Source organism: Thamnophis elegans, chromosome 14 (genome assembly GCF_009769535.1).
Source record: "Thamnophis elegans isolate rThaEle1 chromosome 14, rThaEle1.pri, whole genome shotgun sequence".
Classification (NCBI taxonomy): Eukaryota; Metazoa; Chordata; class Lepidosauria; order Squamata; family Colubridae; genus Thamnophis; species Thamnophis elegans.
In genome coordinates, this window is record NC_045554.1 from 33,704,985 (window position 1) to 33,730,142 (window position 25,158).

At 40.1% G+C, this 25,158-nt stretch overlaps 1 protein-coding gene across 1 annotated transcript in view; it reads right to left on the reverse strand.

Moving 5' to 3' along the window:
• Positions 1 to 25,158, reverse strand: part of CDH8 (cadherin 8) — a 226,476-nt gene that overhangs the window by 85,174 nt on the left and 116,144 nt on the right. The window contains 4 exon segments of the mRNA XM_032230772.1: positions 628 to 731; positions 734 to 814; positions 14,291 to 14,401; positions 14,404 to 14,457. Of these exon segments, the coding sequence (XP_032086663.1) occupies positions 628 to 731; positions 734 to 814; positions 14,291 to 14,401; positions 14,404 to 14,457 (350 nt within the window).

Sequence of the window (25,158 nt, forward strand, 5' to 3'; positions counted from 1 at the left end):
GTTTGATTATTGTAAAATTGCACTCCCTTACTTTGTGTGAGATCAGGACTAGGGCCCTGCAGTGAAACTAGTTGGATGGACATTGAGAACAACGAGAAGGACATAGGATACGACATGCTGGAATTTACAACCACTGGATTTGGTGATGGCTTCAAGAAAATTACTAAAATCTATGTATTTGGGATATGGGATACTTGTGATTATAGCCTCCCTGTGCACCTGCAAGATAATTAGAAACAAGTAACAACTTATGGAACAAAAAGGGTAGACCTTCCATAAGTGAAACACAGCTCCTTGGATGACACGTGACACATTAATGTAGTTCTATTGGCAAACACTATGAAAATGGTTTTTCATTATCTCTTCTGGGATGTATTTTTGACTTCTCAACTCAATTTACAGTTCTTGGATTTCTTGGTGATCTTCCAAGAAGCTATTAAACAGGTCTATCCTGCTGCTTAGTCTTTTTGATATCAACAGTGGTTAGCTATGAAATCAAATATCTTTCTTGAGCTGGTCCATATCTTCTCTGATCCCCAACCAAATTGGGCACCTCTGCTTTAAGAACTGCTTTGGTATTGCCAGAATCCACAAACCCACATTTCTTCCAGTTCTCATGCCATTTACCTTTCTTAATCTAATAATGCCTTCTTGATTTTGAGAGTCAGGGGTGATCTCAAAGATATCCATTCCATCTCCTTCTATGATGTCATAGGATGACTTCGCATTCTCCCAATGTCCAGGTCATTCGCTTTAATCCTTCCTATCGCTTCGCCAACAGCAATGTCTTCCAAGACTGAGAAATGATACACACCTGAGAGGCAGAGAGATTAAAAGAACAACCTTAGTCCCACAACCTGAAGAACAGTAAAACTTATTACACCACCTATTTTCTTCCTGCTCTCTATTTCTTAAATGTGGCAGTTTAGAATGTAGTCATGTTTTTACAGCTTTCTTGGGTTATATGTCACATCACATACAGTACACTCTGCAACAGGATGACAAATAACTACGTCTAGGAATGATTCATTTTTGCTAGCCCACTTATAACTGATACTGCTAATGCAAAACATTCAGCTATTTTCAGCAACAACATGAAAAGGGGAAAGAAACACACAACTTTCCAGATGTTTTGAAAACTGTCTACTTATTATAGATCAGCGGCTAAGGATACAAAAGAAGTCTAGCACATATTTCTTTTATTTTTAATTGTATGGTGCACCAAAGTAAATTCCATTATGGCATGGATGACAGAAACACAGAGTTTGGTGCTTTTAACATGCTCAGTTAGAACAAAAAAAAAAGGAGGAAACGTCAAACAGGTTTCAAAGAATGGTGTAAAACCAAGGTATAATTGGAAAAGTACTTTTATAATGAAGTAAGGCAAATCCTCATTTAAATATAGCATATTTAGTGGGGCATTTCTAGAAGAATTATCTGTTTTATGCGATTGATTCAGAGATGCATTCAGGTGACTCAAGGATTGGGGGGTATAAAAATTCTAATGAAATATGGGGTTGGCTATGCAGAAGCTCAGACTATTCTTTCAGTGATTCATGGAAATCCAGAGATAGTCAAAAGGTATTATAACATATAAAATCTCTGAGTTGACCAGACCTGATGGGCATAGAAGGGGATGCCCTTCAGTCTCCACCCAGCCCCAAAATCTTAATATATATAATGGTCTGGATCTATTATAGCCATGATGGTAAACCTATGGTACGTGTGCCAAAGGTGGCATGAAGATCCCTCTCTGTGGACATGTGTGCCATTGCCAGCTGCTCTTCTGGTTTCCGGTGTGCATCTTTGTGGGTACCGGAGTGCTGGGAAATGGCCTGGAAATGGCCAAAAACCAGACATGCGCTGGTAACAGTTGCTCCAACATGTATGGAGACCAGCTAGCCAGTGTGCATGTGCATGCCTGAAACCCAAAGACCAGCTGGCCAGCGCACACATATGCAGCGGCCAGCTGGTCTTTGGGTTTCCGGTGCTCTGGGATGTGCACCCACACAGATGCATGCACATGCACTCACATTCTGGTTTGGCCACTCAGTGCTGAAAAGGTTCACCATCACTGTATTATAATCAAAACTCTGCAAGTGTTCCAGTTCTAATGTTACAGACAAGGGATTTTCCATGGGACCACAGAAGGAGAGGAAACTCCAACCTTGCTAAGAATCTTAATTTATAACCTTTCCTATATAACTGGGCAGAAAAAAACAACGCATCAGTTTCACCCTCCACGGTATCACAGCGAAAGAACAGTGGGGAACTTATATATTGGCGTACTAATTGCTGAAAATTAATTAATGTTAATTATGGAGCTGAGTAGAGAGAGAGCAAGTATTGCCAAGTCAATGAATAAGATCTGGAAAGTTTTATCTGTTTGGAGACATTTGGCAAACTATCAAAGGAAGAATATAAATGTAAAATAGAACAATGAACTATTGCATTAGCTGGAATTTGTTCCTTCCAACTGACTATTTTAATTAGAATGTATCCTTTGTTTACCCTCTTTATATATTTTACTCACATCATTCAGTTTGTATCTACTACATTGAAGCATTTTGAATCAACAGCAATACAATAAAATATCCATGCTAAATGTAGAATAGCATAGCATAGCATAGAATAGAATAGAATAGAAATAATAGAATAGAATTCTTTATTGGCCAAGTGTGATTGGAGACATAAGGAATTTGTCTTTGGTGCATATGCTCTCAGTTTACAAAAAGAAAAGATACGTTCGTCACGAATCATAAGGTACAACCATTTAATGAGAGTCATGGGGTACAATACCAATCAAATCATACTAGGAAACAATCAGTATAAATCGTAAGGATACAAGCAACAAAGTTAGTCATACAGTCAAAAATGGAAGAAGATGGGTGATAGGAACAATGAGAAGATTAATAGTAATAGTAACACAGACTTAGTAATAGTTCGACAGTTTTGATGGAATTATTGTTTAGCAGAGTGATGGTGTTCAGGAATAAAATAAATCAATAAAATCAATAATAATAAAGCCATCAATCATTCATAGGTGCCATCTCAATTACCATAAGTTGTCTAAAAAATTCCAATTTTTAGCAACTTTCAGAAACATAATCACTAATAGAAATTTGTATGATTATGAAATAACATACCACACTGTTTATCACATCACTGTAAAATATCCATAATCATTTCAAATTGTCTTGAGATAAGTCAAACATTAAAAAAGGGAGATAAAGATCCCTAAACTTTAAAGAACATTAAATTGAGAATAGTAGAAGTTTCCTCCAAGACCTTTTCATTAAACTAGGACTGGTAGAACGTGCTAATGGTTTCACCCACTCCTAATTCAAAACACAGGGAAATATTTCTTACCTGCTTCAATGGTTTGCCACATAATTTTTTACATCACCTATCAGTTTCTCATTACTTAGAGAAAGAACCAAATTGTTCATTCTGATGACATCTCTGACTTTTAGTAATGATCTGGAAGCTGGCAAAGCATGGGTAATCTCTGTCTCCTGAACATGTCTACAGATGGCCTAATTACGCATGCTTCTTAGTAATTCACTTGCTTCAGGTCTGGGTAAGAGGTGAAATTATCCGTTTCAGGGACTACCTATCTCTGAAACCAATCAGATACAATTCATGCCCACCCAATGAGTCAAGCAGTCTTAAATAGAAATACCAGGACCTCATCTTCTCATTTTTTTTTTTGGTTCCTTCCTTTATTCAGGAATAATTTGCTGGTGTCATAACATAATTGCCATAACTATTTGCACAGATTATCACCCACAGTATATCTCTCAATGGTTATAAAATGTATGTATCCAAAAAGCCCAGTGTTGGGGGGGACACATTTTGTTTAACAATATTAATAAGTCTCTGTTGGTGAAATAACAATATGCTTAAAAGAGTCTTTATTAATAAATTGTTTCATTCTGTTGATAGAATCCAATCATCCAAATGAGATTTACTGAAGATTTTTAAATCTATTGATAAAACAGTGGGACATGTAGCTCAGTGGCTAAGACCTGAGCTTGTCGATCAGAAAGGTTGGCGGTTCAAATTCCTAGCGCCACATAAGTTCATTACTTGTCCCAGCTTCTGCCAACCTAGCAATTTGAAAGCATGTAAAAAAATGCAAGTAGAAAATAAGAACCACCTTTGGTGGAAGGTAACAGCGTTCCGTGCGCCTTTGGCATTTATTAATGTCGGCCACATGACCATGGAGACGTCTTCAGACAGTGCTGGCTCTTCGGCTTTGAAACAGAGAAGGGCATCACCCCCTAGAGTTGGGAACGACTAGCACATATGTATGAGGGGAACTTTACCTTTATCTTTTTAGGCAACATAATGCTTTCCAGTTTTGAATCTTTTAGCATTGGATTGTAACTGATAATGAGTGGAAGTCAAACATCAGGAAGGCACCAGAATACTTAAATTTAGGAGATAGTAACTCCATTTTGGGGTTAAAGTTAGGGAGTTTTGCTACTTATCACTAAGGAAAATAGACTCTATTAGTGTTAAAAAATAATGCAATTGGGACTCTGTAGACTTGGGGACAATTAAAAAAAACCTACTCTGGAGCCAGAAAACATGAGTGAAAATTTCCTTTCTAGTGGGCTGGAAGCTAACTGTTGATAATGACATTTCTCTCCTGAATGGTTGGACCAACGTCTTGCTGGGCAAACAGGAAGTATGAATCAGTCTTTAGTCAAAGCTGGATTGTCAGAAATAGAGGATAGGGTTACTCCAGTGTTTGTTGAAGGTATATCCATGCCAAGAAAAATAGGAAAAAGTAAGCTAAGCTAAGACGAAGTTAAATGAAATTGTATTCTGGGTGATAAGGAACATTCGTAGAGGATGAGTGTCAGTTTCCCATTTGGTGCATGAATGCTTTATGATTGCTCCCATCTACCATGACAAGCATGTTGGACATGGCTAAGCGCTTAGTGGCAGCTATTTTATGAGAGCAGCCATAACATATTTTCAACATTACAAACAGTCTCTTGGCCCAACAGATTGCCAACTTGAGCTACAGAGGATCACTCACGACTCTTTAACATATGCTAATCTTCTCCCAAGTACATTACCCTACAGATATCTGACACTAAACTTCCAGAATTCCCTTCTTCCACATGACCTCTGCTGAGAATTCTGGGAAATGACTGAATACCTGCCTAACTAGCTGGAAAAAGAGATACCACACAAACATAATACATTTAAAAAAAAAAAAAAATTCTTGTAGCCTAAAGTGATTGAAATTAAAATTTCAATGGGCCTTTAAACTTGGATATTCTCCAAGGGTTACATGGGGAAATGGTAGTCCCAGTTAGAAGGCTGTGTATTTCTAAAGGTGCTACTTTTATTTCTTATGAATGTGCATAATTTTTTTTTCTCGTTGTTGCAAATTTGCTACAGAGAGTCAGAGGACCTTAAAAAGGTGATAAATAAATTTAATCAATATGTTTTACATCCTGATCTATTATAGTATTGCAGACATAATTCAGACATGTACATTATCAGATTAATGTGGAAAGCTTTGTGTTCTGACTTAGGCTTCCTTAAAAAGCATGAAGCAGAGTCTTGGTCCTGGCAAAACCTCTTTTATTTACACAACTGTGAATTCCTTTCATTCACAGTCAGCAAAGCTTGGCAAACAATATTTCAGAGGAATTTATCAACACAAACCTTATCTCACTTGGAGAGCTGCCAGGTAACTAGTTACCAAATGCAAGGCAAGACAACATTTGGCACAGAGTCTCTTATAGTCACAAAACAGAACTTTCCACTCTTGAAAAGACTGAAGGAACAAATTGTTTCCTGCAAAAACCAATTGGTATGGTATGGTATTTATTCGATTTGTAAGCCGCCCTATTCCCGAAGGGACTCAGGGTGGCTGAACAAAACCAAAGGAAGGAGAACAAATACAGAAAGTAAGACAAAAAACAGGACAATGATACAAACAATTAAAAAAAACACAGCAAATACATCAATTCGAGGAGGGGGGGGGACTCAACCCCAGGCTTGCTGGGACAGCCAGGTCTTAACAGCTGTCCGGAAGGCCTGAAGGGTGGTGAGGGTCTGAATCTCCACGGGGAGCTCGTTCCAAAGGGCCGGAGCAGCCACAGAGAAGGCCCTCCTCCGAGTCGTCGCCAGCTGGCATTGGCCGGCAGATAGAATCGGAGGAAGCCTAATCTGTGGGATCTAATGGGTCTATGGGAGGTAATTGGCAGGAGGCGGTCTCTCAAGTACCCAGGACCAATACCATGTAGGGCTTTATAAGTGACGACTAGCACCTTGAAGCGTATCCAGAGACCAATAGGCAGCCAGTGCAGCTCGCGGAGGATAGATGTAACGTGGGTGTACCGAGGTGCACCCACAATCACTCGCGCGGCTGCATCTGGACCAGCTGAAGTCTTCGAACACTCTTCAAGGGCTGCCCCATGTAGAGCGCATTGCAGTAGTCCAGTCTTGAGGTCACATTCCCCATTCGCTCCTCTTTTGTTTCCTATGGGAGAGGCCAATCACCTCCAAGGTGTGGCTTTACTCCCAATTGACCCTGCTTTCTTAGTTGTTCTTGTCTTCTGGCAGCTCTGTGCATGCGCACACTGGGGAGAGGCTCCAGCCAAGAGGCTTCTCTGCCTCACTGCTGTTTAGCTCCCTATCTACCTCCAACACAGAGCCCTCGTCTGAGCTTTTCTCAGCCCCCAGGACTGGTCCATGTTCGTCCCCAACTTCCTCACTGTCCGACTCTGCTGCCAGCTTCACTGGCCACTGGCGGGAAACAACACTTTGGTTTGGAAGCTCAAAGAAGTTAGTAGAGATTAAACAGTGATTTAAACCAATATTTTGCCCGTCTCTAGGAAGGAAATTTGGAAAAAAAAGGCTGCATACAACTTTTTCACTCTGACCAATAGGAGCAAAAACAAATACAACATACACTGTTTCATACATCTCCTTGAAAATCACCACTTGTGATGATTCAAGAGCCTTCGTGTGAAAATAAATATATAGATGAAAATAAAACCATACACTGGAAACATTCATTTGTAGCCGTAAGATGGAATTGATTTCTTTGTTCCCTACATTCAGATTCTGTGTCCATTATATCTTATGCTTATTGCCTAAAATAATGCATCATGTGCTACAAAAACAGAACAGCAGTTAATTATGTACTATATTCTTTCTCAATGTTTCCAAGGTTGAAACACAGAGAGGGATCTCACTGGCAACCACTAAAATAATTTCATAACATATATGCAGAAATGGAATTATAATAAAAGGGAATTTTTCAGATGGGCTCTATTGTTAATCAGGCATTTCCTTAATATATTCAAAATGCATGCCACAACTCATACTCATTTTTTTTCTTTCTTTTTTTTCTTTTAAAAACCCCATAGTTTAAGGATATAATCAGTTGGATCAGAGATTCCATTTAAGATGCCAGTATTGGACGCACTTTATACTCTTAATCAAGATGGTGTCATGGTCTGAGATATAATTGTGGATACAATCTGAATAGAAAATGAGTCCCAAAGTGGACTCTTGCCTGAGGTTATTTCAAGAAGCAATCTTACAGAAGGCTGGAGGCTAAAAGATATGAAGAATGGTGGCAGAATCTGTCTAGTCTAGTGAAAGAAGGACTAGGGGTGACACAATAGCATTGCCCCAATATTGAGGGACTGTCATAAATAAGAGGAGGGGGGGGTCAACCTATTTTCAAAACCACAGGAAAGCAACACAAGAAACAATGGATGGAAACTAATCAAGAGAGAAGCAACCTAGAACTAAGGAGAACTTTCCTGACAGTGAAAACAATAACCCAATGGAACCACTTGCCTTCAGAAGTTGTGGATGCTCCATCGTTGGAGGCTTTTAAGGAAAGGTGGACAGCCACTTTTCGGAATGGCGTAGAGCAGTTGATGGGGAACCTTTTCAGCACTGAGTGCCCAAACTGGAACATGTGTGCATGTGCGTTGCATGTGCCTGTGCTGGAGCGCTGGAAACCCGAAGACCAGTTGCCAGTGCACATGTCTGTTTTCAGAGCGTTTTTGGCCTGAAAACAGGCATGCGAGCCGGCCAATTGGTTTTTGGGTGGTTTTCAGGCTGTTTTCAGGCCATTTTGCAGGCCAAAAAATGGCCCAGAAAATGACTGGAAAACAGCTTGAAAAACTAGTTATTGGCTGTTTTTTCAGCCCATTTCCGGCACTCTGCGCCCACAAAGACCAACTAACATGCACGCTGGAAACCAGAAGAGCAGCTGGCAATGGTGTGCATGTCCACAGAGAGGGGCCTGTGTGCCACCTCTGGCACACGTGGCATATGTTCGCTATCACGGCTTTAGAGTGTCTGCTTGAGCAGAGGGTTGGACTAGAAGACCTCCAAGGTCCCTTTCAATTCTCTTATTCTGCTAGAATTCCACCTGCCAGATAAATCTTGTAAGACACTAAATAATCTCTTTAGAACCAGTCTAATAACATCCACATTTACTGATCAAGACTTCCCAAAAATAATTAGCACATGGTATTGACCATGTTTTCAGCAGTGACAGGTATATGAGAAATGCTCCTCTTTATTTGATGTACAGGCCACAGGAAATATATCAGTAGACTTTTATATATGGAATATCTATTTTTCCTCTCAGTAGGGATGTAGAAAATTCACTATATCAGGAATGGAATGTCTGGTACACCTCTTCAAGAAGATTTGCTTTCAGAAAACTGGATCCACAGATCCAGTTCATAACCAGATCAGCCCGAGCTGGAAGCCAATGTAAAAATTGTGAGTTTTTGCATACATTCATTCACACCTAGGGCTTTTTAGCATTCCCCAAATGGTTGTTTATAGCTTGAGAGTCTACTTTATTATCCAACTCTGTTATTCTATTCTATTCTATTCTACCATGTTTCCCTGAAAATAAGACAGGGTCTTATTTTCTCCACCCCCCCAATAAGCGCTTGACCTTTGTTCAGGGAGATCTTATTATTTTTGAGGTGCTGGAGGTGGCGAGTGTGGTCACCTCATGGCTGCTGCTGTGTAGCAATATTTTCAGGGAGGGCTTATTTTCAAGGGAGACTTATTTTAGTGCATGCGCTCAAAAGCCCAATTGGGCTTATCATTCAGGGTGGTCTTATTTTGGGGGGAAACAGGTTATTCTATTCTATTCTATTCTATTCTATTCTTACTCTATTCTATTCTATTCTAAAGTGACATCTAGTTCTGCATCAACTTGCTTCAAAATGATGTACAGGTAGTCTTCGACACACAACATTTCATTTAATGACCATTTGAAGCGTTACAATGGCAATGAAAGTTATGGACCCTTTTTTCACACTCATAAGATAACCGTAGTCATGTGCTCAAAATGAAAATGGTTGGCAATTGGTTCATTTTGGGTGATCACCTTTTGTGAACTTCTGCTGGGGAAGCTAGATTAATTTAATATTATATGTTAGTAAGTTAACAACTGCCATGGATCCACTTAACAACTATGGCAAAAAAAGTCATAAAATGGGCAAAATTAACATAATTATCAGAAATTAAATGTCTCATTTAGCAATGTAAATTTTGGTCTCAGTTGTGATAATAAGTCCAGGATTAGCTGTATTGGCTTTTAAATTCCTTACTGTAGGAGTCAATTATATCCATGGCAGCTCAACGTTAAATGAAATATTAATAAAAATAGTGGCAAAATCTTGTGAAAATAAGAACATATAAAACTTTTGATTTGAGATTGATTTTGAAGCAAACTGAGAAAAACATTTCAAATTAAATTAAGGTGCCTTCAAACTAGTTCAAAAATATGCTGGTCTTTTCTAAATGGGAGTATATATCATTACTGAATCAAATTCCTACATCAAACAGATTCTACTAGACAATTCAAATGAAAAATCTGAATCGACTTGACTTTTTAAATCAGATCACAAATTCAAAACAGATTTTAGTTCATTTATACATCCATAGTAATAATTTAGCCTTTGGGTGAGGTGGTAGTCTTTTGTGTTGCTGTTTTAAATAATCTAATTTTTAAATCACTGAAGCATTCATTGCGTACTATCTTGAAAAAAAATACAGATTCTGAAAGGGGATTAATCCATAATTAATTCCTGAAAGGGAATTAATCCCCTGTAAGAAAAAAATAATAATTTGAAAAAAGGTAGCTGTTTACATTGCTTAATACAGAACATAAAGCTGAAATATGACTTACATATCATACATTTATATATATTTATTTTCGTGCACTGAAAGTTTTGCCCAAAAATCTGCCATTCTTATGAAAACAAGGGCTCTCTGTAACTATTGGGGTTTGTTTTACTGTACATTATTTGTTATAAATGCCCTAAAATATTTTCAAGAGAACTCAGTAGTTGTGAAAGTTCACTGTTTCTATTTCCAAGGCTCAGGAGGGCTGTATTTATCTGAAATCTAGCCACAATACACATGTATTTTCTGCTCAAAAACAATAAGACGCATACTCTCTCAATACTGTCTGAGTTCATTAAAATTTATTGTGAATATGCCAAGTGTTACGTCTTATGAATTGATCACCTTCTTGTTCAGTGCGGGTCTACTGTTGCTACAACGTTCTGTTTTTATGCTTGTTATTTTTATTTCCCAGAAAAAATACATGTAACAATGTCTGTGTACCTATATATCTGTTATATTTTTCCTCCAGGACTTCAAGGCAATATAAGTAGATATCACTAAGTACTAATTAGGCTACCTGCCAATCTCTGAATCAAATGTGTTCAATAAATTCCATGACTGAGTGAGGATTCAAACCTGAATCTCGCCCTAGACCAAGATAATAACTCCTATATTACTCTTATTTCATGAAAAGCATAAAAGTTCTGTTGGCAACTATATTCAGTTGCTGCTGCTATTAATCTCTCCTGATGGCTGATATAGCTAGATTCAATTCCTGTAAAATCAAAACACAAAACTAGGGCTGTTTCAGACTGCCCAAAGATTTGAAGCCAATGTGTGCTGAGTTAATTTTTATTCCATAAAATATCCAATTAGATTAAACAATGAGCAGCAAATGGATTACAGCCACAGCAGTTAACTGATGGCAACAAAAACACTTCCTGGGGGAAACAGATTGTAATTTATCACAATCTGCGTGTGACTTTTAATGTGGCTCAGTCTTGTTTAAAAGGTTTGAGGGGCAAAATAATATGATAGATTCAATGGTCACTACTCAAACCAGTATTATGGACAGGGCTGGCCTATCCAGCGTAACTGTGCAATGAGGAGCATTTATAATTACTCAACCTTTAGCTAACAGATAACACATCATTTATGGATAGCGGTTTATAATGAAATCTTTCTTCTTTCCCTTTTCAGGGCAGAAATGAATATTAACTGCATGTGCAAGTAGGTGGATTCCTAGGTTTGTAGATTGGCTATAATTCCTACTGTTGATTTATTTATTTTCTTGCTCATCTAGAAATGATTCAACAACTGAGGATATTGAAATAATATTATAAGCGATTCATCAATCAACTTTCTGATTTTAGCAGTGACTGATTGTTCTTATAATCTAAACAAGAGTTCTTTTAGATGGGAGACATAAACTAGTTAGTGCTAATCTTAATTTTACAAATCTTTTAAATAAATAAATAATTAAGTGTGTGTGTGTGTGCGCGCGCGCGAGTGCGTGTTCCAGCATAACTCTGGAACGCCTCAACCAATTTCAACCAAATCTGGTACACAGATGACTTACTCTCTGGAAACAAATACTGTGGGGGTTAAGACACCTCTAACACCCCTCAGGCTGTGGTTCTGTTAAGATACAGCCTATGTGCCTTAAAATGGCTTCTACTGTACTGCCTTAAAATGGTTTCTACGGTACAATGCAGTGGTGTTGCCATGGCACTTCATGAGGGGGCTCTCTCTGGTAGTGGGGGGGGGGAAATCCAACATTAGAAATTATGTTTGGTCTGGACATTCCCCCCATATAAATAAATACCCAGGCAACAATAAGTAATAAAATAAAATACAGCAACCAATGTATAAATTGTAACACAATCAGCAGCTACTATACAGGGGGAAAAATGCTGAGGGAATGACTGAGATTTAGGTGGTGTTTGCACAAACTGACTGAACGTGACTATTCTACTTGCACAAAATACATTGACTATAAACTAACCCAAATAAGTCATCAAGATATGGATAAAAATTAAGATTAGCACTAACTAGTTTTAACACATGTGAATGCACCTGCTCCAGTATTCACTAACCTGTTTACGTTGTTGGGCAAACACAAAATCTGCTCCCCCCCCCCCCAATTGTTCTGCTTCTCTTTCATAGACTGGTTATAATGAATGAAATGAGGAAAATAGCTAAAATCTAGCAGAATATACCTATGTCTAATAAAACCAATCCTTATTATAACTCTCAGAAAGCACCATAGGATAGATCAACAAAGCATAGCACCAAATATGGATTATGAATTTTTTAGATCAGCAATTAACCAGACCTAGGATGTTTTCCCGTTTTATCTCCAATTATGCATTGGTCGATTGCTTGCTTTTAACAACAACACTACATATCTTTTTAGATATGTCACTCATTGACTCTTAACATAACACTAATCTAACAGGGCTTCGAAAGCACTGGAGATAACACAAGGCTAAGAAATAGACAAAGAAAAGGAGAAATGCAGGACAGGGAGGAAAGGAGGCTTGGATATCAATATTATAAACAGATTTATGGAGAGAGAGGAGGAGGGAGGGAGGGAGGGCGGGAGGGAGGGAGAGAGGAGAGAGAGGAGAGAGAGAGGAGATGAGAGAGAGAGATGAGATGAGAGAGAGAGAGAGAGGAGGGAGAGTATATTCCCTTATGGATTTGTAGGGCTCACATTTTTGAACTTCTCATTACTTCGAACCATGACCCTAAAAGCTGTGTGACATTACTCAGTCCCAAGGCTGTTATATATGAACCTGACATATCAATATTTATTCTCTGTATGTCAGGACACGGAAAGTGCCTGTTTGAAGTAGGCATCTCAATAGGATGACTTGTTGGAATAGGGTGACCCGTCTTCAATCAATACTCATCCACCCTTCTCCTTTACACAGGTCAAATTTAAATTTAAGCAGCTGCCGGGATCAGTAAACCCATGGTCATCCCGAGATTGTACCGACGCAATATAAACAAGTCCCTGTGTTTATAATAAGCATTTTAAGGGGAGGCTAAGCAACAAAAAGGTCAAAAGACAAAGTGTTTGAAGAACAAGGAGATTGGATGTGTGATGCGTGCCAGGCAGAGAATTCTTACTTCCTCCCAGCAGGAAAAAAACCAACCATGTTTTAAAGTTTCTTACATGGAAGAAAAAGTTTCTATTAGACTTTTACAGGTGTGAATTTCTTCTGTTTATCAACTAGACAAATCTTTCAGCCAATTTCTTTGCTCTTAGACTGGGAGGAAAGAAAGAAAGGCAATGAGAAGACAAAAGAGATCAACATCCCTGGGTTGCTGTTATACTGAATTATGCAACCATTTCCAGCCTCTTTTCTGTCCCTCCAAATAGTCATATTTTCAAATAGCCGTACCAACCTGTTTGGTTGTGAGCTCTAATTGCTTTGCCTTGAACATGCCTAAAAGTCTCACAATAAAAGGCTATCAAACCATGATAGAACCGGTAGTAAAAACCATGATGTGATCAGTGAGTTGGCTTGTTTTTGTTCTGCAGCTTGTGACACTTATTTGGGCTGAGAGGGAGACTGGGGTACACACTAGCCCTCCATGCTCAAAGGGTTTGTGTGGTCTCTGTTAGCTCTGTTAGTGTGTGGGATTCGAAAATTTTTACTACCGGTTCTGTGGGTGTGGCTTTTGTGGGCATGGCAAGGGAAGGTTCCTGCAAAATCCCAATTCCCTCTGAACCCGACTAACCTGCTTTCCAGTTCCGTTCTCCTGTTCAGAGCTACAAAAGAAGATCAGCTGGGAGGCCGCAACCTGAAAACCAATCTCTCTACCAGGTTGGAAGAATCTGCTATTGGTATTGTACATTTATTCATGTGTTACTATGTATGTAAGAAGTTAATGAATCCTGCTGAATCAATTATCAGTGTGTGCTTTCTGGATCTGATTTTGCAATAAACTCTGACAGCTACACCTTAAAGAACATGCACCTCCATTGCATATCACAGTGATTAGATCCACACAATGTGTCAAGATAAACCAGACAAGGTCTTAGTTCCTTCCAATGAGATGGGTATCCAATCATTGTCTTTCTTGGCCTGGTGCCTGATTATTATGAAGTGGGTGCATCAGAAATGTCACTTACTTTGTGCAAACTTTGGAGCATTGTCATTGACATCAGTCAGGGTAATGGTCACTGTGGTGGTTCCGGAGAGTCCACCCATGTGTCCACCCATATCCTTTGCTTGGATGACACGGTATATTCCTCTTTGGCTTCTCGGTCCATGTTTGAAAGAGCAGTTTTGATGATGGCTGGGGAAAGAAAAAGAAAGAATAAGAAAATATTGTCACGGGGGGGAAAAAGGAAAGTGTGAACGTCATGCCGTCTGACCAAAGCTGGATTTAATATTGGGGCTCATTCTCTCGAAACCATCTTCATACAAAGGTAATATTTAAAATGCAGTAACACAACAAGAACCCATCTGGATGTAGCCACTGGTTTATTAGTCAAACGTATTATATATTGGGGATCTAGTTTGGGAATTGCCCACCTCGTTAACTACCAGTTGATTTGGATTATCTGAATGCCTAGGTCAGGGGTCAGAAACCTGCGGCTCTGGAGCCACATGTGGCTCTTTCATCCCTCTGCTGTGGCTCCCTGTTGCTGGTCAGCTCCACAATTGACAGGGCTTTCAGTTAGGACAGGCAGAGGAAAAAGAATGCTATGCTTGGAGGAGACTCTATGGTGGGGGAACCGGACTTCCAGTTGGCTCCAGAATTGAATGGGGGGCTTCTGGTTAGGACCTTTGTGGCTCTTTAAGTGTTTAAGGTTGCCGACCCCTGATCTAGGTAGATATCCTCTTCACTGCTTCATGAATGTGTCTCCAGAAACTGCTTACTCAATGGCAAAGGTGACTATCTTGCCCAGCAATGAGCTATTCTATGGCTTGGGGTGTATAAGAGCTATGTTTCTCTTGCACCTGATAAACCAGCTCAACTCAGAGAGGAGTACAATTGCCTGCTTCCACTCTACTCCCTGGAAAATGGAGTTCAAGGCATGCTAGTAAGGATTCCAGAAGTAGAAACCAGCATTAAAAATAACGCCACTAATAGTCTGACCCTACCCAAATATTTTCCATTTCAATCTGAAACCTTCTAAATTCACAATTAATTATGTAGTTTGACTTTACTTCTCTTCACATTTGGTTCTCCTGCACAGCAGGATGAGCTACTTTGCTTCAGGCAGCCTCAGGCAGGAAGGGAGACGAAAGGAAGAAAAAAAATGAAAAAGAACAAATGCCTTCAGAATGTGTTTATTTGCACCTATAGATGAACATGGATAAATAGTTCCCTAAAAACAGGGAGCACATACATACAAAACTATCCTGCATTTGATCTTTAATGATCAACTGTTAGTCTTCAAAGATGCTTCAGTTTTAGATCCAATCTATGTTTAATTCAATCAGATAATTGCCTCTGGCAGTCCTTGTCCCTCTTCACCTAAGGAAAGGTATTTCAGATATCAAGGAACTATGAATATTGTTGCTGTCCTTATTACCAAGCCAATGTTTCTATTAGTGATTTCCATTAGGCCAGAAGAGCATTGAAATCATAACAAACATACAACCAAAGCATGGCCTACTTAGTTCTGGACAGATGCCATACAATGCAGGGTGGCCAATATGATTTACTTTCAGGTCTGGCCAGGAAATATTTTAATAGAAAAAATAGGTCTCTGAAAGCATCTAAGAGTAGCATAAATCATGGGAATCTGGGTGGTTAAAATGGCTGAATGTGGTGACTTAAATCTCTAGATTCTGATTCTTAGCCTAAAAACAAAACGCCTCATATAGTGATCCACAAATCCACAATGGAAACATTGGTTTTCTCCATTCCAAAACTCACTGGGATGAAGAACAGGAGCTGCATTTAGTCAACGTCCTGTGTGAGGGGTCTCTATCTGTTGCAACCAAGTGTTCTGACCGAGGCTTCCCAAGAACTCCTTGTCCTTACAAAAACCCCTTTTATTAATTGACTGTGAGTTCTGCTCATTCACATCCAGAAAAGTCTTTCAAGGGAGGATTTACAGTCCACAGACCTTATCTGGCTTGAAGAGCTGACAGGGCGATATCTGCAAAACTTGGCAACGAGTCTCGGAGAGTCATGAACCAATTAAGCGAACTAATTGTCTCCTTCAAACTCCCCTCTCCTTTTGCTCCTCGTTTATTTCCTCTGAGAGGGGCCATTCATCGTCCACCTATGGCCTTACTCCCAAGTCGACCCCTGTTCTTTAGCTGTTCCCTCATCTGGAAACTCTGTGCAGGCACACACTGGGAACAGGCTCCAGCTGTTCATCTGCCTCACTGATGTCTGACTCTGACAACAGCTGATAACTGTCATACTGCCCTCGCCCCTCTCTGCCTCTAATGCAGAGCCCTCATCAGAGCCTTTCCCAGACTTCAGGACTGACCCATGTTCCTCCCCAACCTCCTCACTGTCCGAATCTGCTGCCAACTATGCAGGCTGCCAGTGGGCCACAACAGAAACATTAGTTTTCTCCATTCCAAAGCTCATTGGATGAAGAATGGGAGCTCCATTGAGTCAATGTTCTGTGTGAGGGGTCTCTATCTGTTGCCACCAAGTTACTGTTTTTACTTGTACATCCCATGGCCCATCTGTTTTCCCCCCGAAGTTCAGTACTTCTGTATATGCTGAACAACAGCCTTAAACTCCTGCAAAATATTGTTATGGATCAGAAAATGACTTGGAAGGCCACATGTGTTTACTGGCTATGAGATCAGGACCAGTCTTTACATGATGGCTTGGAAGGATACCCTTGTGCAAACTGGACAGAGGTGCATGCCACTTGATGAGATCATTTGAATTTCTTTTGAACATCCAACTCTGGTTTGGGGGTCTGAAAGTTAGAGAGGGAAAACCAGCCTCCTTCCATCAGGTTGGCCCACAATTGCCTCATTTAAAAAAAGAAAAAGAAAATATAGACATTAGAAAAGAAACCACAGAAGTCAATTGCAGCAAGCTGAATTTATTCACCACTTGCTCTGCATATTGAACATGCAGTCTATAATAATGGATTAGTAGCCCCCCAAGCAGCAGGGATAAAAATGATAATACTGTCAGCTTTTGTGGCAGAAACTATCCATTTCTGGCGAGTGAAACTTGAATTTCCTCTCCTGCTTATTAAATAAGTGATTGGTGGTGTCCATTCTTAGAACATCTGGCAGCTTAATGGCAAGTACATGAAGATATTGTTTATGTATGTATTTATTTACATATTCTTAAAAATGTGCTAATTGCCTTCCTGGAAAGAAAAAAAAGCAAACGCATTGACGAGTCAGTTAAAAGTACGGTCTGCAAAACAAGACATTCACAATGGGAAAGGACAGCTCTACAAGGAATGCAGACTAACCAACTGGAGAGTGAAACCATTTTTAGAAGTACACACAATGACTCATGTTTCTTTTTCTTTTGCACTTTGATAGCAACAGCACTTATGTACTGCTTCACAGTGCTCTTACAGCCCTCTCTAAGCAGTTTACAGTGTCAGCATATTGCTGACTGAGTCCTCATTTTTACCAACCTCGGAAAGATGGAGGCTGAGTCAACCTTGAGCCTGGTGAGATTCGATCTGCCAAACTGCTGGCAGCCGGTGATCAGCAGAAATTGCCTGCAGTACTGCACTCTAACCACTGTGCCACCACGATTCTGATAATATTTATGTTGTGATTGACAGGACTACCAAAAATACCTGTAGAATATAGAATTTCCCTACTTTTGGGTAACAACCCTTTGAGCATTGACGTACTTTCATCTCTTTGCTCCCATATACAGGAAGTCCTCAACTTACAACCACAATTGAGTCCAACATTTCTGTTGCTAAATGAGACAATTGTTCAGTGAGCTTTATCCCATTTGATGAACTTTCTCGTCACAGTTTCTAAGTGTATCACTGCAGCTGTTAAGTTAATAACACCGTGGTCAACTGAACGTGGCTTCCTCATTGAATTTGTGTATCAGAAGGTCACAATAGGTGATCAAATGGCCCTGGAACACTGCAACCGTCATAAATATGAATCAGTTGCCAATCATCTGAATTCTGATCACGTGATTGTGGTAATGCAGCAACAGTCATAATTGTGAAAACGGTTTTAAGTCACCTTTTTTCAGTGCTATTGTAATTTCAAAACAGTCACCAAAATGAAACAGTTGGAAATGAAGAACTACCCATAATCTGTTTGTTAACTATGAAAAACAGGAAGATGGTCTAGATAAGCCACAATGTTTTCATTTTTTGCCTTATAATGCTATGCAAATAGGGTCAGTGAGCAAATGATAATAAGGCAATAAAACTAGTTTGAAGCGATGGTTTACTTTTGATATACTATTACAAATGTGCCTTCGAGTAATATGTTAATAAGATACACATGGTTCATTTAGAGTATTTTAGCTTATTCCTAATTTTTATATGTCCCTTGAGCTTGTAATCACTCCCCAGGCAAAGGAAGAGTCACTGAAACACTACAGAAAGCAAATTACAAGTTGACCAAATAACTCATAATTATTGCGCTGATCCATTAAACTGCCTGTGGTTTATTTACCCAATCAAGATAAAAATAAATAATGTTTTAATGCGAGACCTGGGCATGAAATGTAGGGTTACATGACACTCAATCAAGATGTGCTTCGTATCAGTTTTATGTTGTAGTTTAGCTGGAGGTCTCTTGTATTACCTCTCTCCATTAAAACAAAAAACAAAAAAATCACAAGCCCAAGGAATGCACTTCTATTTTTTTTTTGTCTAATTTTCTGTAGTAGATCAAACTTGCACATAAAACATCCCAATACTGTATGTGTTTTTAATGAGTGTTCTTTGCCCATATGGTTGTATAGGTAGTCCTTGATTTACAACACTCCATTTAGTGACCGTTTGAAGTTACAACAGCCCTGACAAAAGTGATTTACGGCTGATTTTTTCACACTTAGGACCATTGCGACATTCCCACCGTCGTGTGAACAAAATTCAGGTGCTTGGCAACTGACTCATATTTATGATGGTTGCAGGGTCCTGCAGTCATGTGATCCCTTTTGCGATCTTCTGATGTGAAAAGTCAACGGGGAAGCCAGGTTCCTTTAACAAGCGTACTACTAACTCAACCACCACAGCGATTCACTTCTGTGGCAAGAAAGGTGGTAAAATGAGGCAACATTCAACAAATGTCTTGCTTAGCAACAGAATTGTTGGGCTCAATTGGGGTGGTAAGTGGAAGATTGTGCATAGTTAACATATGTATTGCACAAGGGAATTTAATAAATGATTGTTCATCCTCTGCAGAGAAGCTGAGGAACTGGAAATAAAATAGCTCCTTTAAAAACACAGGCTAACCAACCATCTACCCTCTTTTCATGAAATTCCTCTTTTAAAACTGTTGTTTCATGAACTGACTTTCGTGAATAGTTTTTAACATCAGGGAAGACATATGAAACATTCTATGCCCTTGAGTATATAGCACAACTCCCACCCATGAGTATTCTTTGTTACTGGCTTTAAAAAAAACACCTCCCTTTTACCAATCACTATTGTCAGCTATGTTTTACACTGCAGATGCTAATAGGTGAATGAATAATGAGGAACAGCTTCCCAGCTGGCACGCAGTTCCCCTTTGTCAAACTATTTTTCTTTATCATAAAACTGTCATAGAGAAACCATTTCCACCATCAAATATCTGTTTAGAAAAGGGCAAACACAATTGTCAGTACTGTGACAGATGTAGAAGATGGCCACAGGGAAAGGGAGTGGGGGGAACCCAGCTTTTTTTTTTAAGAAAAAGAAAGAATGAGAATTGGAATTTTGGAAAAATCGGTTCTGTTTTAAACTGCTTTCAGTTCAGCTGTTATTTGCAAAGCCACCTCTCTGATAACATCAGAGGCAAAGGGAATTATGTGGAAAATTCTGGATTATGCTTCACATCATTACTGCCAGTTACAAGTAAAGGGTAATGGAGCAAAGAAAGAGAGAGAAAAAAAAAACAGAACACTGTACGTTGTTAGCTGACTTTCAAAATAGGGTGGTCTCCCCCCCCCCCCAAATCTAAGAAGAAACAGAAACATTGAGATAGGGCTAACTGGGAGGTTGGCAAAATCAACTAAGTAAGGAAAAGGTAAAGGTTCCCCTTGCACATATGTGCTAGTCGTTCCCAACTCTAGGGGGTAGTGCTCATCTCCATTTCAAAGCCAAAGAGCCAGTGCTGTCTGAAGACATCTCTGTGGTCATGTGGCCGGCATGACTAATGCGAAAGCGCATGGAACACTGTTACTTTCTCACCAAAGGTGGTTCCTATTTTTTCTACTTGCATTTTTACAAGCTTTTGAACTGCTAGGTTGGCAGAAGCTGGGACAAAAAAAACGGGGAGCTCACTCCATTACATGGCATTAGGGATTCAAACCACCAAACTGCTGACCTTCCTGATAGACAAGCTCAGGGTCTTTACACTGAGCCACTACATCCCCATCAACTAATTAAAGTTCCCTATCAAGTGGTGAAGGGTTTGGTCTGCTCCTGAGATGCATATTTCTCATTTTAGAAATCAGAGTACACCCCTCTTCAGGAGTGCCACATCTATGCAACATTTATTGTATAAAACAGCTTAACAAATGGCAAATCTCAAACAAGGTGCATGTAGTTTTCAGAGTAAGTAGAAATACTAACAAATTGCAAGGAGAATGAACATTTTCTTTCCGCTTCTCACCCCTCCCCCAAACTCTCTAAAACCTATAGCATATTTCAAAATCTAAGCAAAGAAGACAAAACCACAAAACATTTTATCCTTCAAAAACCATGTTACAAAAGTTTGGGGAATTCCCTATGATTAAAAAAAGGTCAGGAAATGATCTCATCATTCAGTTTGAGAGGTCCTAAAGACAACATGTGATTGTCACAAATTAATCAGGATTTGCATCATTTTTGAACACACACATACACAGAGAGAGGGGAGAGAGGGGGGAGGCAGAGAGAGGGGGGAGAGAGGAGGGAAAGGGAGGGGGGAGAGGAGGGGATGGCAGAACTTTTAAAGGGTTGCATTGCATGCAAGAAATTACTCTTCCTCCACAGAATATACAATACTAGGGATGAAAGTCTTGAGATCAACCTTAGGAGTACAACAAATTTTCCTGAAAGTGAGAACAATTAATCAATGGAACAACTTGCTTCCCAGAATTGTGGGTGCTCCATCACTGGAGGTTTTCAGAAATAGACAGGACAACCCATTTGTCTGGAATGGTATCAGATTTCCTGCCTTAAGCAGAAGGTTGGACTAGAAGACCTCCAAGATCTCTTCCAGCCCTGTCATTCTCTGTTCTAAAACTCATGCAAATAAATATAATAATACTAATAACAAAAACAACAACACAACACACCAGATATCATGGTTGTTGAGGGTTGAAGCGTACTGTTTATTGATATTGCTGTACCAGGAGATGCCAGAATCGAAGAAAAGGATGAAAAAAAAATGAATATTGCAACCTGGCCATTGAAAATACACGGTTATGGATTAAACAATGTAACAATGATATCCATTGTCATCAGGTACCATGTCCAAGAATACATCAACAAACTGCAGCTTCCTGCAATAACACCAGCAGAACTGCAAAAATCTGCGCTACTCAGAACATCTTATATTTTAAGAAGGTACTTGGTTGATATCTAGGACATTGGCAGCAACCTGTATCAACCATTAGCACCAGTCAATGGTATTTGTGATGCATTTTTTAATGTTCAGTTGACGGAGTTTCATGTTTAATGAATAAAGTATAATAATAATATAATGAGGAGGAGGAGGAGGAGGAGGAAGAGGAGGAGGATGAAATATTAATTGAATTGTTCTTTTCCATAATTGAAATAAAAACAAATAAAGCAGGTTGTCAGGCTCTGACTTTTGCTTTTCATTCCTAAATCCTTTTCTTAGGGTAAAGAAAAGAGTGACATGTGCTCCTACCTTCAACCTGTGTACCATTACAATCCTACTTGGCGTTCTATGAATAAAAAACAAAAAATAAAAAAAATGAAAGAGGAGGAGGAGGAGGAGGAAAAGAGGAGGAGGATGAGAGAGGAGGAAGAAGAAGAAGAAAAAGAGGAGGAGGAAGAGGAAGAAGAATCCTTTTTTTCTGGTATACTTTATCATCCACTATGTAAGTAAAACAATGGGCAAATCATCTCTCAGAATCAGCTTTTATTATTCCCGACATCCACTTCTCAAGACAACACATCTCTTTTAATAGGTGGAGACACAACGAAAATGACAGAAGAAGAGACCCTTCTAAGATGCATACCCAGGTTGGCAAAAACAGCAGAGATTTTTAATGGATCTGCAAAGATGGAATAACAGCTTTAAGAGTCTATTAAATGCTGTTCCCTTAAAAATGCCATCAATGTCATCAGCTTGCTTTTATAAACTCCTATCATAGTGATTTCTGCCCCTCTCCAATGTGCTAATCGTGCCATCACATTTGTTAAAGCTGCAGAAATCTGCAGTTGTATTGGAAACCTGGCAGTCCTCTTCCCTAGGACTCTGTGTCCATTGCTAGTGTAACTTCCTTGAATTTCCAAGGCTGCAATCTTTACAAGCCATCGTTTTGCAAGACAAAGGCTGGCAAGTTTTAACTTTTATCTGAACCATGTGCAGCAGCTGGGACAAAAGCCATACAGGAAGATCAGATACTGGTCTGACATGCACAATGCTCCCTTCAGAGAGTGATCTGCCCATTAACATGGTGAATTGTTTCTTCTTCTTTTTTTAACTTGCTTGGGCATGCTACTAGACTCTAGAAAAATTGCAGAGTGGAGCAGAGCAACCAGGATGATTAGGGGATGGAGACTAAAACATATGAAGAAAGGTTACAGGAACTAGTCTAGTGAAGGGAAGGATGAGGGAGAGACATGACAGCAGTGTTCCAATATTTGAGGTGCTGATAGGAGGGTGTCAAGCTACTTTCCAAAGCACGTGAAGGCCAGACAAGGAATGATGGATGAAAACTGACCAAGGAGAGATTCAATCTATAAACAAGGAGGGACTTTCTGACAGTGAGAACAATCAACCAATGGACAGAAGTTGCATTCGAGAGTTGTGGGAGTTTCGTCACTTGAGACTTTCAAGAAGAGATTGGACTGCCATTTGTCAGAAATGGTGTAGGGTCTCCTGCTTGAGTGGAGGGATTGGACTAGTTGACCAACAAGCCCTTTCCAACTATGTTAATCTGTTATCTGTTACCTATAACAGAGCAAGGTGCCCAACTCTTGTTTCATATGCTATGTGAAACGCCAATAATTCCATTTGCATCCTCCAGATTTTTAGCTTCTTGAATTTTAGTGGGTTTTCCATTGATTTTTTTAAAGCAAAAATTAGCCCACTGTGTTTTAAAGTTTTAACAACCTAGCATCTATAAATTCCAATGTGCTCAGGCTATTTCTCATGGTGTGCTCAGTTTAACCTTTAAGATTTACAAATAATAATGGCAATAGCAATAACAATGGGATAAGGGGGCTCTACCAATTAAAAAAGAAAATACAAAGATATTGTAATGGAAGAAGTTTAAAGAGTAATATGATTTATTTTCCCAGACTCAAAAATTCCCAGGGATGGTGTCCATAGCCCTGAAATGAAAGGGCTGCACCATGGGAAGAAAAACTATGAAACTCTAGACAAACAATTGAAATGCAAATATATCACACTGATATCAAAGCCGTGTATTGTCAAGACCATGATTTTCCCAGATGTAATGTAAATCTGCATTTACATTCCTCCATCCTGGTTCTCCTCGACCTCTCAGCGGCTTTCGATACCATCGACCATGGTATCCTTCTGCGACGACTGCGGGAGGTGGGAGTGGGAGGCGCCGTGTTGCGGTGGTTCTCTCCTACCTCTCGGACAGGTCGCAGTCGGTGTTAGTGGGGGGGCAGAGATCGTCCCCTAGGCCCCTAACTTATGGGGGTGCCTCAGGGCTCGGTCTTATCCCCCCTACTATTTAACATCTACATGAAACCGCTGGGTGAGCTCATTCGCAGGCACGGGATAGATACCATCAATATGCGGACGATACTCAACTGTATCTGTCCGCCCCGTGCCAACTCAATGAAGCGGCAGACGTGATGAACCGCGGCCTCGAAGCTGTTATGGACTGGATGAGGGTTAACAAGCTCGTGCTCAACCCAGAAAAGACCGAGTGGCTGTTGTGTTTCCCTCCCAGAGATTCGACCAATATTCCATCACTCAGGCTGGGGGGTCAAATTTTACACCCCTCAGAGAGGGTTCGCAACTTGGGAGTCCTCCTGGATTCACAGCTATCGTTTGACCACCATTTAATGGCTGTGACCAGGGGGGCATTCGCCCAGGTTCGCCTGGTGCGCCAGTTGCGACCCTACCTGAATCGGGAGGCTCTCACAACAGTCACCCGGGCCCTTGTGACCTCTAGGCTGGAATACTGCAACGTGCTCTACATGGGGCTGCCCTTGAAGAGCATCCGGCGACTTCAGCTAGTACAGAATGCAGCCGCGCGAGTGATTGTGGGTGCACCTCGGTTCACCCGCATAACACCTATCCTCCGCGAGCTGCGCTGGCTACCTGTCGATCTCCGGATGCGCTTCAAGGTGCTATTAGTCACCCATAAAGCCCTACATGGCAGTGGATCTGGATACTTGAGAGACCGCCTTCTGCCAATTACATCCCTGCGACCAATAAGATCACATAGATTAGGCCTCCTCCGTATACCATCGGCCAGCCAGTGCCGGCTGGCAACTACAAGGAGGAGGGCCTTCTCAGTAGTAGCCCCGACCCTTTGGAACGAGCTCCCCGTAGAGATTCGCACCCTCGCCACCGTCCAGGCCTTCCGCACAGCCTTGAAGAACTGGCTCGCCCGTCAGGCCTGGGGACAAGGATAGTTCCCCTCCCGAATGATGAATGTATGTTGTCTACTATTTTATTATATGTCTTATCTTAATGT